The sequence below is a fragment of the Phyllobates terribilis genome, unplaced genomic scaffold (genome assembly GCF_046119375.1).
Source record: "Phyllobates terribilis strain yellow unplaced genomic scaffold, ASM4611937v1 Scaffold_3__8_contigs__length_932513732, whole genome shotgun sequence".
Taxonomy (NCBI): domain Eukaryota; kingdom Metazoa; phylum Chordata; class Amphibia; order Anura; family Dendrobatidae; genus Phyllobates; species Phyllobates terribilis.
Genome location: NW_027362763.1, coordinates 205016583 through 205030299, shown reverse-complemented (window position 1 = coordinate 205030299; position 13717 = coordinate 205016583). Strand labels below are relative to the sequence as shown.

Genomic DNA, 13717 nt, shown 5'->3' with positions numbered 1-13717 from the left:
AATACCGCAAAGCTGCCCAAGCTAGCTGAACTGAACGACTATGGTATGTGCATCAGGGCCTCACAACAGATTGGGTGACATTCAGCATGCCCAATCAGGGGAGACTAGGCACTGCAAAACACCATGAAGTAACGGGGGGCAATTAACCTAATACATCCCATCTCACATGCCCCAGTCTACATATAAAAATTACTTTTAAGGCCCTCACACACTAAGACTAATGTTGTCCAGACCCGCTGATATTAACAGCATTTATGGAAGTTCTGACAGATGATGCAGGGGGATATAAGGATCCAGCATATCTGATTTTGCATTAGTGGTTTGTACACATGGAGGAGCTGATCACCCCATCCCCTGAGGAAACAAATCTGTATGGCGAAACCTGGTTTCATCAGTCTACCTTACAATCCTCCATACCTTGTGCACCCTAGTGAACTCATTACTTCCCGTAACCTCTCTATAAGGGTTTCCCTTTGTTAATCTCTAATTTTTCTTGCCACATCTTCGCATTGTTCGTGTCGGACTTGATGCGGCCTCTTCCCCTTCGCCATCTCTTCTATGGCCCACGAGCTACAGCTGCACACAACAAGATTTCACACAACTCCGTGTATTCCTATGGACTGACGGTGTAGCTCAATAGTTAGAGAAACCAATCAGTAGTGTTCCAAGAAGTGTCCTTGTAGTCCTGCTCTTATACTGGGAAACCTCATCTTCTGAAAGTCACAGTGATCTGATAATTCTCTGGGAAATAATATACCACGCCATTGTCCTGCAAGTTTCTGAGCAGAATAAAAAGCATTTGCCGGCAGAGCTCTACCTCTGGTGCTACAGACACAAACCAGGGAAATCAATTCCTCTCTGTGTGAGGCCACTCATCCGGAGTTATTCAGTGTTGTAATACAATAGACAATCGTTGCAGAACACCACTAGGATAACACTGATAAGATTAGCAGTTGGATGAAGATCAATCTATTAAAGGGGCAGTTACACCACCCGATTTGCCACATTAAATTACTGGGGATTGATAAATATTTACCAATCGGTGGTCGCTTAATAGCTTGTACACACAGGCAGACCGCAATGAGCAATCTGTAAGATCGTTCAGCCCGTGCAGACTGCCACCATTCTCGACAGCGCGAGTCTTGTTTACATAGGACGATGTGCTGCCGAAAAACAATGTTTTTTTTTAAAGCAAGCTTAAGGATCATATCACTTGACGAGAAAGCATTTTGAACGATCGTTGGGTGATCGACAGCCTGTTTATGCTGCTCGATTATAAGGCGTATGGCCACCCGACACATTAGTAATGAGTAGGTTGACTGTTGAATAATGGCTGAATGATCCTTCTGCAGATGCAGACATACACATGTTAGTCCACGCTGGTCACTACAGTTGGTCAAACAGGTCATACATGTTCAATATCCGTGAAGGACAAATGATTTTTGCGTCTCTCACAAAGAACTTTTGTGTGCAAGCGATTATCTGATTGAAGTTTTAACTATGGCTGACTTCTTCCCGGATGATGACAGTCTGTCATCGATTGGCTTGAAGATTGTTAAATTTCACCCAACGAACAATCGTTTTGGTTAAATCAACCAGTTAGTTGAACTTTAGACTTGTGAATATGGGCACCTTACACAGGTGTATTGGAATCTGTACCATTCTTTGTTTTCTAAGTGATGAGCGGCGCCATGTATCTTGTCTCTCTTACCCATACGGACATATCATGCCCATTAGGCTGAGCCGAGTATGTGTGTTAGGAGTAGTAGCATGTTTGTTCGGTTCACAGCTATGTGAAGTCTACTGATAATTTTAGTACTTTCTTATGCGGGTTATTATTTTAGGTTTACCATGTGGCACGTTGTGGCAACCACCGGCGTGGATCATGGTGCGTCCCCGGGACACTTGTCAACTTATAGTTAACATATCGTTCCAGCAGTCTCGGTAATATCCCATTACTGCTGTGTTTTCCCATCCCTGGCCTGTGGCAGTGACTACACCACATACAGACATAGTAATCTCAGCTAATTACACAATGCTAGATAAACAAGGCTCGTTATAACTGCATAATCACTGTTGATAATTACTAAGATCGTTTTAGAAAGTGAATATGCTAAAAACAAGACAGCCAGAGACACCTCGCATCTGACACTGAAGAGCTGACACTTCGAAACCTCATAATAACAGACAAATCAACATTACAGAAGGGCTTAAGGCTGACATACCTTCACAGGAAAGTCCATGGGACGTGACCCCGGAGAGGGCTTCTCGGCACACGTTGCAGTAGGTGGGTCGGGCATGGGAACAAGCGTACCAGTTGTGCATTCCGGAGAAATGGTCCATACTGTACTGGGCAGACTGGAAGCGTGAAACACAAAGAGCAGTTGATCCTGCAGGCAGTGTGCACACCAGGCACAGCAGGTCAGATCAGTGCCCGGGGCAGTCCTGCCCACCAGGATTGTTATGCAAATTACAAGTAATACTACCTAGAGGGAAAGACGTTTCCTGATTTTGCAGAAGAAAAATGTAGAAGGACAGACCAAAGGTCTACAGGCATGATTCTGACGTATGATCTCCCCCAATCAACAGTCCCCAGGACATGTAAATTCCTGAGGTGTCGTCTGTCAGGTTATTACATTTCATGTGTTTGTTAATTACATTTGTTTCTGAAAAATCTTAGTGACAGCTAAATGTGGCCATACCCCTTCAAATGAATCTGTCAGCAGGTTTTTGCTACCCCATCTGAGAGCAGCATAATGTAGGCGCAGACACCCCAATTCCAGTGATATGTCACTTACTGGGCTGCTTGCCACAGTTTTGATAAAATCCCTGTTTTATCTACTGCAGATCTATCAGATCTCTGAATGATGAGCTGTGTATAACCCCTCCCACACCACCGATTGGAAGCTTTTTGCCTATTCACAGTGTATACAGAAAACTGCCAATCAGTGGTGCGGGCGGGGTTATACACAGCTCATGAATATGGAGGACTACATGGCAGCAGGTTTACTAGTTCTCTAGTGATAAAATCACTGTTTTATAAGCGATTAACAAAACTGCAGCACGCAGCCTAGTAAACGATACATCGCTGGAACCAGGGTTTCTGTCTCTACATTATGCTGCTCACAGATTAGGTGGCAAAACGTGTTAGACAGTGTCCACTTTGACTTTGTTTTAAGGGCAGCACGGTGGCTCAGTAGTTAGCATTGCACGTCCGCTTGAAAAATAAGCCTTTATACAAAGCCATTGTCCATGAGGACTGGGCTAAAAGGAAAGCTGTAAGAAGCTGGTGTCTAGCTGTCTATTATGGGCAGCACTGTGGCTCAGTGGTTAGCATTGTAGCCCCGCAGTGCTGGGGTCCTGGGTTCAAATCCCACCAAGGACCAAATTGTCTGAATTGTAAAGCGCTGCGGAATATGTTGGCGCTATATAAATAAAAAGATTATTATTATAACATGATTTGGTGGCACTTACTAATATATAGTGCAGGTTCTCCTCCTGTATTTGTTAAAGCACCCTTCCTGACAAGCCCCTGAGGAAGCCCCCTCCTGTGGCGATACGCGTTGGGTCTTCATTTCCATATGATGCTTTATGCATGAGCCAGTTTACGCTGGTGACATTACTGCACAATGCCACTGATTACTTCTTTTGATACTGCATTATTTCTGTATTATCTGCAAGTGTGCATTGTACCTCTTTATTACTGAATACTACTTGACATCACTTTAGGGGCAGTGTATATACCTAGCTCAGATATCCATTATACTTACTATACATGGCTCCATTGGTTATGCTACAGTCACATCGGTTGTATGCCGATGCCAGATTTTGGCCTAGGGAATGGGTTCACAATGTGTGCATCGATAAATCTTTTTTCTTCTTTTGTATTTGCTACATATTAAAGATTCATATTCTTAAAATGTAGGAAGTGTGACCGATCTTTTGTTTCTGTCCTTCTATCGCTTTCAATTGGGTATTCTACGAATTTTGGTTAGCGCTTCATCAATATACAGGTGGTGCCTGCTCCATTTGTTTTTTTCTCAGCCTTCCTCACAGACTGCACTGCTCTCCTGTCCTCAGAGGGACCACCTATGGAGCATCCTGTGACCGGACTAGCTGATGGGCTGGTCCGGTCACAGCATCCTCCATCAGTGGTCAATCTGAGAACAGGAGAGCTGTGTAGTCTGTGATGAAGGCTGTATTAATAAACAGGAGAAGAACCTGAAATACTTAACAAGTGCCACAAAATCACGTCTAAAACATGCACATAGGTGTGTACTCCCACATGCACATAGGTGTGTACTCCCACATGCACATAGGTGTGTACTCCCACATGCACATAGGTGTGTACTCCCACATGCACGCTCATCTCGGCTTCTGTTCTCAATAGGGAGCAGCGATATAAGTTATCGCTCAGCTTTCTCAGAAACAAGTGTAACTAAAAACCTTCAAAGGCTATGTTCACACGCAGCCTTTTTCTCTGCAGCCAAAACCTTCTGTTTTGGCATTAAAAACAAGGTGTTCAAAACGCATGTTTTACTATAGTATTGTGGCATTTTTTGGTGTGGATTACACATGTGATTTGTCTACAGTATGTTTAATTAAGATAGTTTTATTCACCAAAAAAAAGCAGCAAAAAAAAAAAGACAAGAATACAGCAAAACCTGTTTGCTGCAATTTTTTTGCTTTCTATGGGTGAAAAAACTGCAAAAATGCTGAAAGAATTGACATGCTGCAAAAAACAAAAAACAAAGCAGTTTTCAATTCAGTCAGGAAAAAAAATAAGGCTATGTTCACATGCAGCGTTTTTGCAAATTAAAAGCTGTTTTTTTTTCAGTACCAGCAAAATCCATAAGATTTCAGAAATGTCATACACACGCTTCTTTTTTTTTCCTGACAGAGCTTGTGAACTGCAGCGTTTTTTTAATCTGCAGTGTGTCAATTCTTTCATCGTTTTTGCACCCATGGAAAGCAATGAAAAAATGCTGCGAAAAAAAAAAACATTTTTGCGGCGTTTTTGGTGAATAAAATTTACTTTATTAAACATGTTCCGCAGACAAAGCACGTGAAATTCGCACCCATAAAACCCGGCAAAATACGCTTCAAAAACAAAGCGAAAACTCCACAAACCAGCATTTTTACAGCCAATAGAGCAGATTTTTGCAGCTTTTAATTTGCATAAAAAATGCATCGAAAAAAATACTGCAAAAATGCTGCATATAACATAAGCCTAAGGGGAATTTTTGACAAGTTGACAGAAGAGAAAACAGCCCTAGTGTAACAAAGGTTCAGATGATTTGTCTCTTCTCTGTTTATGATCACTACTGAATCACAATAATGAATGTATGTCCTGAGAGTTACCCGAAATCTTAGACCACGGCCCCACTATCAGTATTTGGTCAGTATTCGGTCAGTATTTTTTCTCAGGAGTTGGAGCCAAAACCAGGTGAGGAACAATCAGAGAAAAGGTATAATAGAAACAAGTCACCAATTCTGCATTTATCACCCACTCCTGGTTTTGGCTTACAAATACTGAGGAAAAAAACTCACCAAATACTCAATGTGTGCACGTGGGCTACACGGTGACTTTGCCCACAACACTGGTTCTGCGACCAACGTTCGTGAGTTGTCGCTGCTACATTGCAGAGCAATAAAAGTGAATGGGGCCATATTGTGAGCCCGAGGGTACTGAAACCGCGCCAAGCAAGTAGCCAAAGATCTGACAAGGTTGGACTTCTTACAACTTGCTCGCTGCGGTACACTTGGGATCGCAATGTTGCCTCATTCACTTGTATTGCTATGTAGAAGTGACAACTACACAGCTTTGGTCACGTGACAGGTGTAATGGCCAAAGTCGCTGTAGAAAAGCTGCAGACGTATCAATACCTCAAAAAGTTCCCGGTTTTGCACAGACTTCAGTGCCGCCATCCATTCCTCCATGTCTTTTCTGTTGTCTGTGCTCAGTATCAGCTTGCGAAAGGGAGTGAATACCTAAGAAATAGAAGAAAATGGAGGATAATAGACTGAAGTCAGGCAAATGCAAAGGTGAAAAGAGCAAAGTAAGGAAGGAGGGGGCAGCAAGAAGAGATTTCATTTGAAGCCGCTGTTTGCTAAGGGCATGGAAGCCCAATGTGCATAGTGGCGCTGGAAATACAAACAAGGGCTTGTCCATAAACCTCAGGTGCAGAGTGTGTGCGCCTGTGTGTATGTAAGCACCAGTGTGCTCGTATACCGCTACACTCACACTCGCATTACTCTCCATGTTACTTCTTCTGCATCCAGCATTTGACTCGTGAAACTTCTGGGTCACGAAAATACACGACTTGAGGGATTTTTTTTGTGGGACGAGTTGTAGTTTTGTTTACCATATCATGTATTGAAAAGCAAGAAAAAAAATCCAAATGGGATGAAATGGTGAAAGAAAAATAACAAAATTCCACCATTGTTTTTTTGAAGCTTGTTTTCACGGAATTCATTCTATGGTAAAAATGACCGGGCAATATGATTCTCCATGTTCATATGATTACTACGATACTAAACTTACCTATATATTTTTTATATATTTCAGTGGTTAAAAAAAAAATTCATAACCTTATAAATAAAAATAATAACTTGTTTGTGTCACCATTTTCTGAGATCTGTAACTTTTTTATTTTTCTTGCCATAGAGCTGTTCAAGTTCTTGTTTTTTGTCGATTTTTGATTAAATTTTGTTTGGGAAGTGCAGCGACCAAATAATGGCAATTCTGGAGTTTTGACTTTTGTTTTGTCTTTGTGGTTTAACCAACAGTTTTAAAAAAAAAAAAATTAGATTTTGGTAGATCAGACTTTTCCGGACACGGTGGTACCAAATATATTTAAACTTTTACATATTTTGTAACTTTTTTTTCTACTTTATTTTTCAGTCGCTCTTAAGATTACCCTAACCTTCATTCGTTCGATCGCTCATGCTATTATATAATGCAAAGTATTGCAGTACATATTAAAATTGCGGCTCTCCTGTGAAGCCGAGCCTTCGGCCAACCTTCACAGGAGGACTGACATGGCTGTTATGGAGGCCTTCAGAAAACCCGGCAGCCATGATAGCTCATCAGCTCCCCACGACAACAGTGAGCCTGCATGCCGACAATGCGTTTAAGCGTTTCCGCAGCTGCAATTCCGCCACGGAAACGCTTAAAAAACCCTTGGTAGAAGATCTGCCATGTTCCCCAATGATAATCTGCTTGTGCTGTGCACATGCTGCGGAAATTTCCGCTGCGGATTATTATTGCGGAAAAATCCGCAGCACTACCATTAATTTTGCGTAATTGTGGTGTTTTCGCCACCATTGACCATTGACTTGCATTGAATCACATAATATCCACATGACTACATGTGCACATGCGGATATTCTGCGATTCAATGTGCAAATGGTACCCGGGTCTGGAGAAGAGGAGACTCTCCTCCAGACCCGGGTACCATAGTACCTGTAAAAAAAAAAAAAAGAATTTAAAATAAAAAATAAACATTATACTCACCTTCTGATGGCCCGCGGTCTTCTCTCCGGTGCGTCCTGGCTCCCCGGCGGCTCGTGATGGTGTAAAAGGACCTTCCATGACGTCATTTAGTCATTTGACAGGTCACACGACCGCCGACGTCAGTGGTTGCGTGACCTGTCAAATGACTAAATGACGTCATGGAAGGTCCTTTTACACCACCGCGAGCCGCCCAAGACACCGGACGCACCGGAGAAGGAGACCGGGGGCCATCGGAAAGTGAGTATAATGTTTTTTTTTGTTTTTACCATTTTTATTCTTTTTTAACTATTAACTTGGTCACACTTTATAAATCCATGCTGGTTGCATGTGATGCTAAAATCGCTTGGAAAAGCGCTTGACAACCCGCATGCGAAATTGCATGTGCAAAACGCGTCACATCCGCTTGTCCCTGGCAGAAAAAAAGCATGTAAAATCCGCATGTGTTTTTTCTGCCAGGGAGAAGCAGAAACGCTCAGGAAAAAAGCCTGTGTCATTCCAGTTCTATTCCCTGTTCAGCACTGCCTCTTCCTGCTTGACTGACGGCTTCTTTTCCTGAAGTCATACAGCACAGAGGCTGACAGTCAGCAGGAGGAGGTGGCACTGGGCAGGAAATAGAGCTGGAGTGGCAGAGGCTTAAGATCTACAAATAGTTTGTCAGCCTCATTTACACATCAATACAAACACTGATTTCTCAGTAATGGCCATGTAAAGGTATTCCTGGACTTGTCTTTGAAAGAGCTACATGCACATATAAATATTTTGAGGAATGAAATCCTGCTGACAGTTTCCCTTTAAACGGGTACAACATATGGAAGGGTTTGTGGACAGTAAGCCCTTGGAGAAAAGAATGACAAGAATATACTTCCTTTAAATGTATTTTAATGTATTAAAATCATATTACTGTAAAAGGGTAGGGGAAAAATGTGTTTTAATCTCACAATACTGAAATCCTTGTAGTTATAACAATGAGGTCCTTGCTTCCACAATCTCTAAATATAGCACCAAACACACAGGATTTACAAGAAGTATTTACTCATGTCTTATTACACAAAGGAGACACTATGCCCAGTGGGAACCTTTCCCAGTAATTGTCACTTACAAGAAAGTAAAAGGCAGCTCAGCTTTGTGTCTGCAGAATGCAGGGTGAAAACATGAAAATCCCCCAGGTCCTACACCCCGGGGAATCTGCCGCTCCCGACAGCAAGGCAGAAACTATCTCAACAGTCCCCAGTGCACCCAGTTATAAGATAATGGGGTGCACTGACTGGAGTTTGGATCTGTTGGATGCCAAATTTGGCAAATCACTATGTTTAAAAATGAACTCCTTGACACTAGTGTGAACAGAGCATTGATGGCATACATGGACGAAGGACACTACCAATTCCAAAGGAAACATGCAACTTGCTAGCTACAAAGATTTAGTTTTAGAGTTAGTTTTCTTAATGTGCTTAATAAAAATTTAAAACGTACCCTTCCTCTTACCGAAATCTTGTAGAAAGCATAGTCATCCTGACTTTATCTCCTACATGGTAAAACTGCTTTTGGTGCACATATCAGTCTAATATTTCCAGGAATTATTCTGAATTCTCAGGCTCTTTAACTTGCCATCCACTCTTTTTTGAGTGGCAGTTCCTCTTTATCAGTATTCTGCCAGCATTATAGGAGCTGGAATTTCCTTTTACTCATTTTTCAGCATGCATTGCTTTTACCAAAACACAATGGCTTGCCTACCTCAATCTAAAAGGCCACCTCTTTAGCCTGTATGAAATTTGACAGACAGGAGAGCAGGAGCAGAGAGAAAGTCCAGCTCCCAGCAAGTTGTACAGAAGAGAAACACCTACTGGTCGGCACTTTGGTATTATTTTTCAGACGCAAGACATCATTTTTAAATTAAGTGGTTTGCAAAATGTCTACTTATTATATTACCTATCAAATAAGATCAAGTCTGAAAGGACAGACCATTTACTGCACAGCACGTTATATTATTGGGGGACATTGCATATATTATTAATTATTCATACATGGGGAAGTTATCTCACTGGATTTTAGGAGCTGTATATTTCCATTAAATTGTGCTTTTTAATGTATTTAAAGGTAACCTGTTACTATGAAAATGCAGTGCAATCTGGAGGCACCATGTTATAGAGCAGGGGGAGCGGAGTAGATTGATATATAGTTTTGTGAGAAAATGTTCAGTATAATTTGTTTCCATCATTTAATCCTCTGCTCTTTCTGGGATTTTCGGTCCAGTGAGCGGTATCAGTGACAGCTTTGTTTGTATAAGTGTGCACGAAGAGAGGGCTGTCAGTCACTGATAGGACCGCCCACTGGACCCAAAATCCCAAAAAGAGTGGAGGATTAAATAATGAAAACACAGGTTATACTAAATTTTTTGTCACAAAGCTATATAGCAATCTGCTCAGCTCCCCCTGCTCTATAACATTGTGCCTGCAGAGAGGACTGCTTTTTCATGGTCACAGGTTCCCTTTAAGAATGATGAACCCTTGACCCAAAAACTAAGCACATGAATTATGAAACACATGTTGTTTGCTTACTGCTACTAAAGTCTGGTTTTACATGTCTATTTTTGTGGTTTGAGGTAGAGAATTGTCTTCCACAAGTGCATTACCAGCAAAAGATTTCCAACTGACTTTTATAGCTCCTCCATTACAAAAGACACATAACATCCCATCTGTGAACAGAGTCAGTTCACATTAAAACATAAGTGGTAGAGAAAATCTATGTGTTGCGTGACCGGACCATCAGGATAAAAACACTAGTATCAGGACTGGAGTAGTAATCACGTAAAAATACAAGTAAACAAGGCGCCAGTTCCAGCTGAAGTCTGGTTAAGGGGAGAGAGCAGAGTGCATATTTTAGCATAATCCACTAAGGTGAGGACATAACTATTAGCCCCCCAATTTACCATTACACCTGCTTGTTATATGGAGTTACACTATGCAGCGCTGCTCTTCTTTTCTCTGACAAAGCATATAGCACATCGACCCATCTGGACAGAACTAATAGCAGCACAACAAGTAGAGACAGGGTATGGACCCACTATTAACATTTATTTTTACAGCACCAACATATTCCACAGCGCTGTACAGAGATTGTCATCACTCACATCAATCGCTGTTTGCACTTCCAAATAACCTGTAAGTATGTGTATGAGTGAGGGTGTAAACCAGAGCATATGCAGATGTTGCCCCTGACCCCTCACGCGCCTATCTGCCTACCCCCCCAACGCCGCGATCGCGGGGTGCCGATAGATTGCCATGGCAGCTTGCAACTTATTGAATGCCCCCGTGACAACCATGGTTGTGCTTACTAGGAGACCATGATTTTTACTATAATGCAATATTTAATGTGGTACTGCAGTATATTGTATTATCCATCAAACGTTCACAAGTTTAAGTCTCCTAAAAGGACTAAAAAAATAAAGTTAAAAAATATAAAAATTTGAATCACCCCCTTTTTCTCCCATTAAAAATAAATGGAAAAAAAGAAAATGTGATATTGATGTGTCTATCAAAGTCCACTCTAAGAAAATAAAAAATGAATTAACTTGCTTAATAAACTGTTTTTCAATAAAAATTCATTTTTATCTTGTAAAAGTCTTTGTAACTTTGTTTTTTTTGGGTGTACTTGATTAATAAACTGAGCAAAAAAAAGTGAAAACACCAATGCTGCTCTTTTTTGGCCACTGAAACTCCGCCATAAAATGCAATGAAAAGTGATCAAAAAGTCACATTTACCCCAAAGTGGTATCGATAAGTCACCTCGCCATGCAAAAAACAAGCCCTCGCACTGCTGTATTTTTCCTTTCAAAACTTCACCCCCCTCCTCCCCCCACTTAAATAAAAACTAAAAAACTATACCAGCCTAGATGCTGCCCAATTACTACCGTATATTCCGGCGTATAAGACGACTTTTGAAGACTGAAAAATCTTCTGTCTAGTCTGGGGTCGTCTTATACGCCGGTAATGCTTTTGAACTTTCAGAAATTGACATGCGGGGATACTCTGGGGGTGTTCATAAGCTGCCGTGGCCGTATCCCTGCCATGTCGGAGTTAATATAAGGTGGAGGGAGTTAAAATACGGCGGCGGTAGGTCCAGACGGTCAGCGCTTCTGTGCTGAAACTGACACATCGCTGCGTATTCCCAGCTCCGGACACAGCGCAGGGCTTCTGTGCCGACAGCTTTCACTTGTCACAGAAGCGCTGCGCTGTGTCCGGAGCTGGGAAGTTCGCATCGCTTCTGTGACAATATATGAAAAGCCGGCAATTCAGCAGCGGCATAAGCCGGCACCCGACAATTTAGAATAGAAAGAATAGAGTTTCACACATAGATTAGATAGACAGAAACATGTCAGTCACATATATATGAAGTACAGTGACAGTGTTGCTTACTGTACTTGTCATTTAGTGTAAAGGATTTATTAAAACAAATAATAGTGTTTTCATGCACCGTCTCTTTAAAAAAGCCGGCCGGCAATTCAGCATCTGTACCCGACAATTTATAACAGAAAGATAGAGCATCACACATAGATTAGATAGATAGAAACATGTCAGTCACATATATATGAAGTACAGTGACAGTGCTGGTTACTGTACTTGTCATCTAGTGTTAAAATAACGGATTTATTAAAAAAAAAATTGGCGTGGGGTTCCCCTTAATTTTAGTCTCTAGCGGAGGTTAAGCAGACAGCTGGGGCAAATGTTTGAAGCCTGGGAAGGGGGTAATACCCACGGAGCTTCCCAGGCTACTAATATCAGCCCCCAGCTGAATACCTAGCCTTTACTAGCTATTAAAATGGGGGATCCCAAAAAAATGACGTGGGGTCCCCCCTATTTTAATAGCTAGCAAAGGCTAGGCAGACAGCTGGGGGCTGATATTAATAGCCCAGGAAGGGTGCCATGAATATTGGCCCCCTCCCAGGCTAGAAACACCAGCCGTCAGCAGCCCCAGAAATGGCACATCCATAGGATGCGCCAAATCTGGCACTTAGCCTCGCTCTTCCCACTGCCCTGTAGCGGTGGCAGTGGGGTAATAGGGTTGGGGTTGATGTCAGCTTATAATGCCAGCTGACATCAAGCCCAGGTTAGTAATGGAGAGGCGTCTATAAGACACCCCCATTACTAACCCCATAGTCAAAGTTAAAAAAAACACAAACACCCAGAATAAAGTCCTTTAATTGAAATAAACACACAATTCTTTATGGTTCTAAATTAAACCACACTTACCATCACGCCCATTCCAGCTGAAGCCAACGATCTCCTGCAATAAAAGAAAAATAATAAACCAACCTCATCCTTACCTTTCCATGGTTCCCAGGACGGGTCCAGCACTGCTACATCGAGATGACAGGCTGGACCGCAGCAGAACGCTGCCATCCAGCCTGTCATCCCGCAGACACTGAGAAGCGCAGGCATGCTTGCGCTCCTCAGTGTCTGACTGTGACGGCATCCAGATGAGCCGACAATGAACTCAGCTCACCTCCTGGACGTCCGTCACTGACAGCGTGGGAAACTTATACTGCGCATGCGGGGAGCAGGAGAATTTTCCCACGCTGTCAGTGACGTGCATGAGGTGAGCCGAGTTCATTGGACATGATCTCGGCTCATCTGGATGCCGTCACAGTCAGACACTGAGGAGCACAAGCATGCCTGCGCTTCTCAGTGTCTGCCGCATGGCAAGCTGAACGGCAGCGTTCTGCTGCGGTGCAGCCTGTCATGTGAATGTAGCAGAGCTGGACCGGTCCTGGGAACCATGGAAAGGTAAGGATGAGGTTGCTTTATTATTTTACTTTTATTGCAGGAGATCGTTGGCTTCAGCTGGAATGGGCGTGACTGTAAGTATGGTTTAATTTAGAACATTAAAAAATTGTGTCTTTATTTCAATTAAAGGACTTTATTCTGGGTGATGTGTTTTTTTTAATTACTTTACTAGAAATTCATGGTGGTCATGTCTAATATTGGCATGACCCCATGAATTTCGGGCTTAGGGCCAGCTGATAATGCCAAGCTGGCCCTAACCCCTTTATTACCCAGTGAGCCACCGCACCAGGGCCCTGGATGAGTTGGGTACAGCGCCAGAAGATGGCGCTTCTATGAACGCGCCATTTTCCGGGGTGGCTGCGGACTGCAATTTGCAGCGGGGGGGGGTCCAGAAAGCTTGGGCCTCCCTGCGCTGCAGATT

The 13717-nt window shown here is 42.5% G+C and overlaps 1 protein-coding gene across 2 annotated transcripts in view; it reads right to left on the bottom strand.

The window, feature by feature from the left end:
* DGKD (diacylglycerol kinase delta) overlaps positions 1-13717 on the bottom strand; it is a 106057-nt gene that overhangs the window by 59317 nt on the left and 33023 nt on the right. For both annotated transcript variants that reach the window (XM_073674571.1, XM_073674572.1), the window contains exons 4-5: positions 5887-5991; positions 2226-2358 (exon numbers count right to left, since the gene is read on the bottom strand). In XM_073674571.1, the coding sequence (XP_073530672.1) occupies positions 2226-2358; positions 5887-5991 (238 nt within the window). The remainder of the gene's footprint in view (positions 1-2225; positions 2359-5886; positions 5992-13717) is intronic.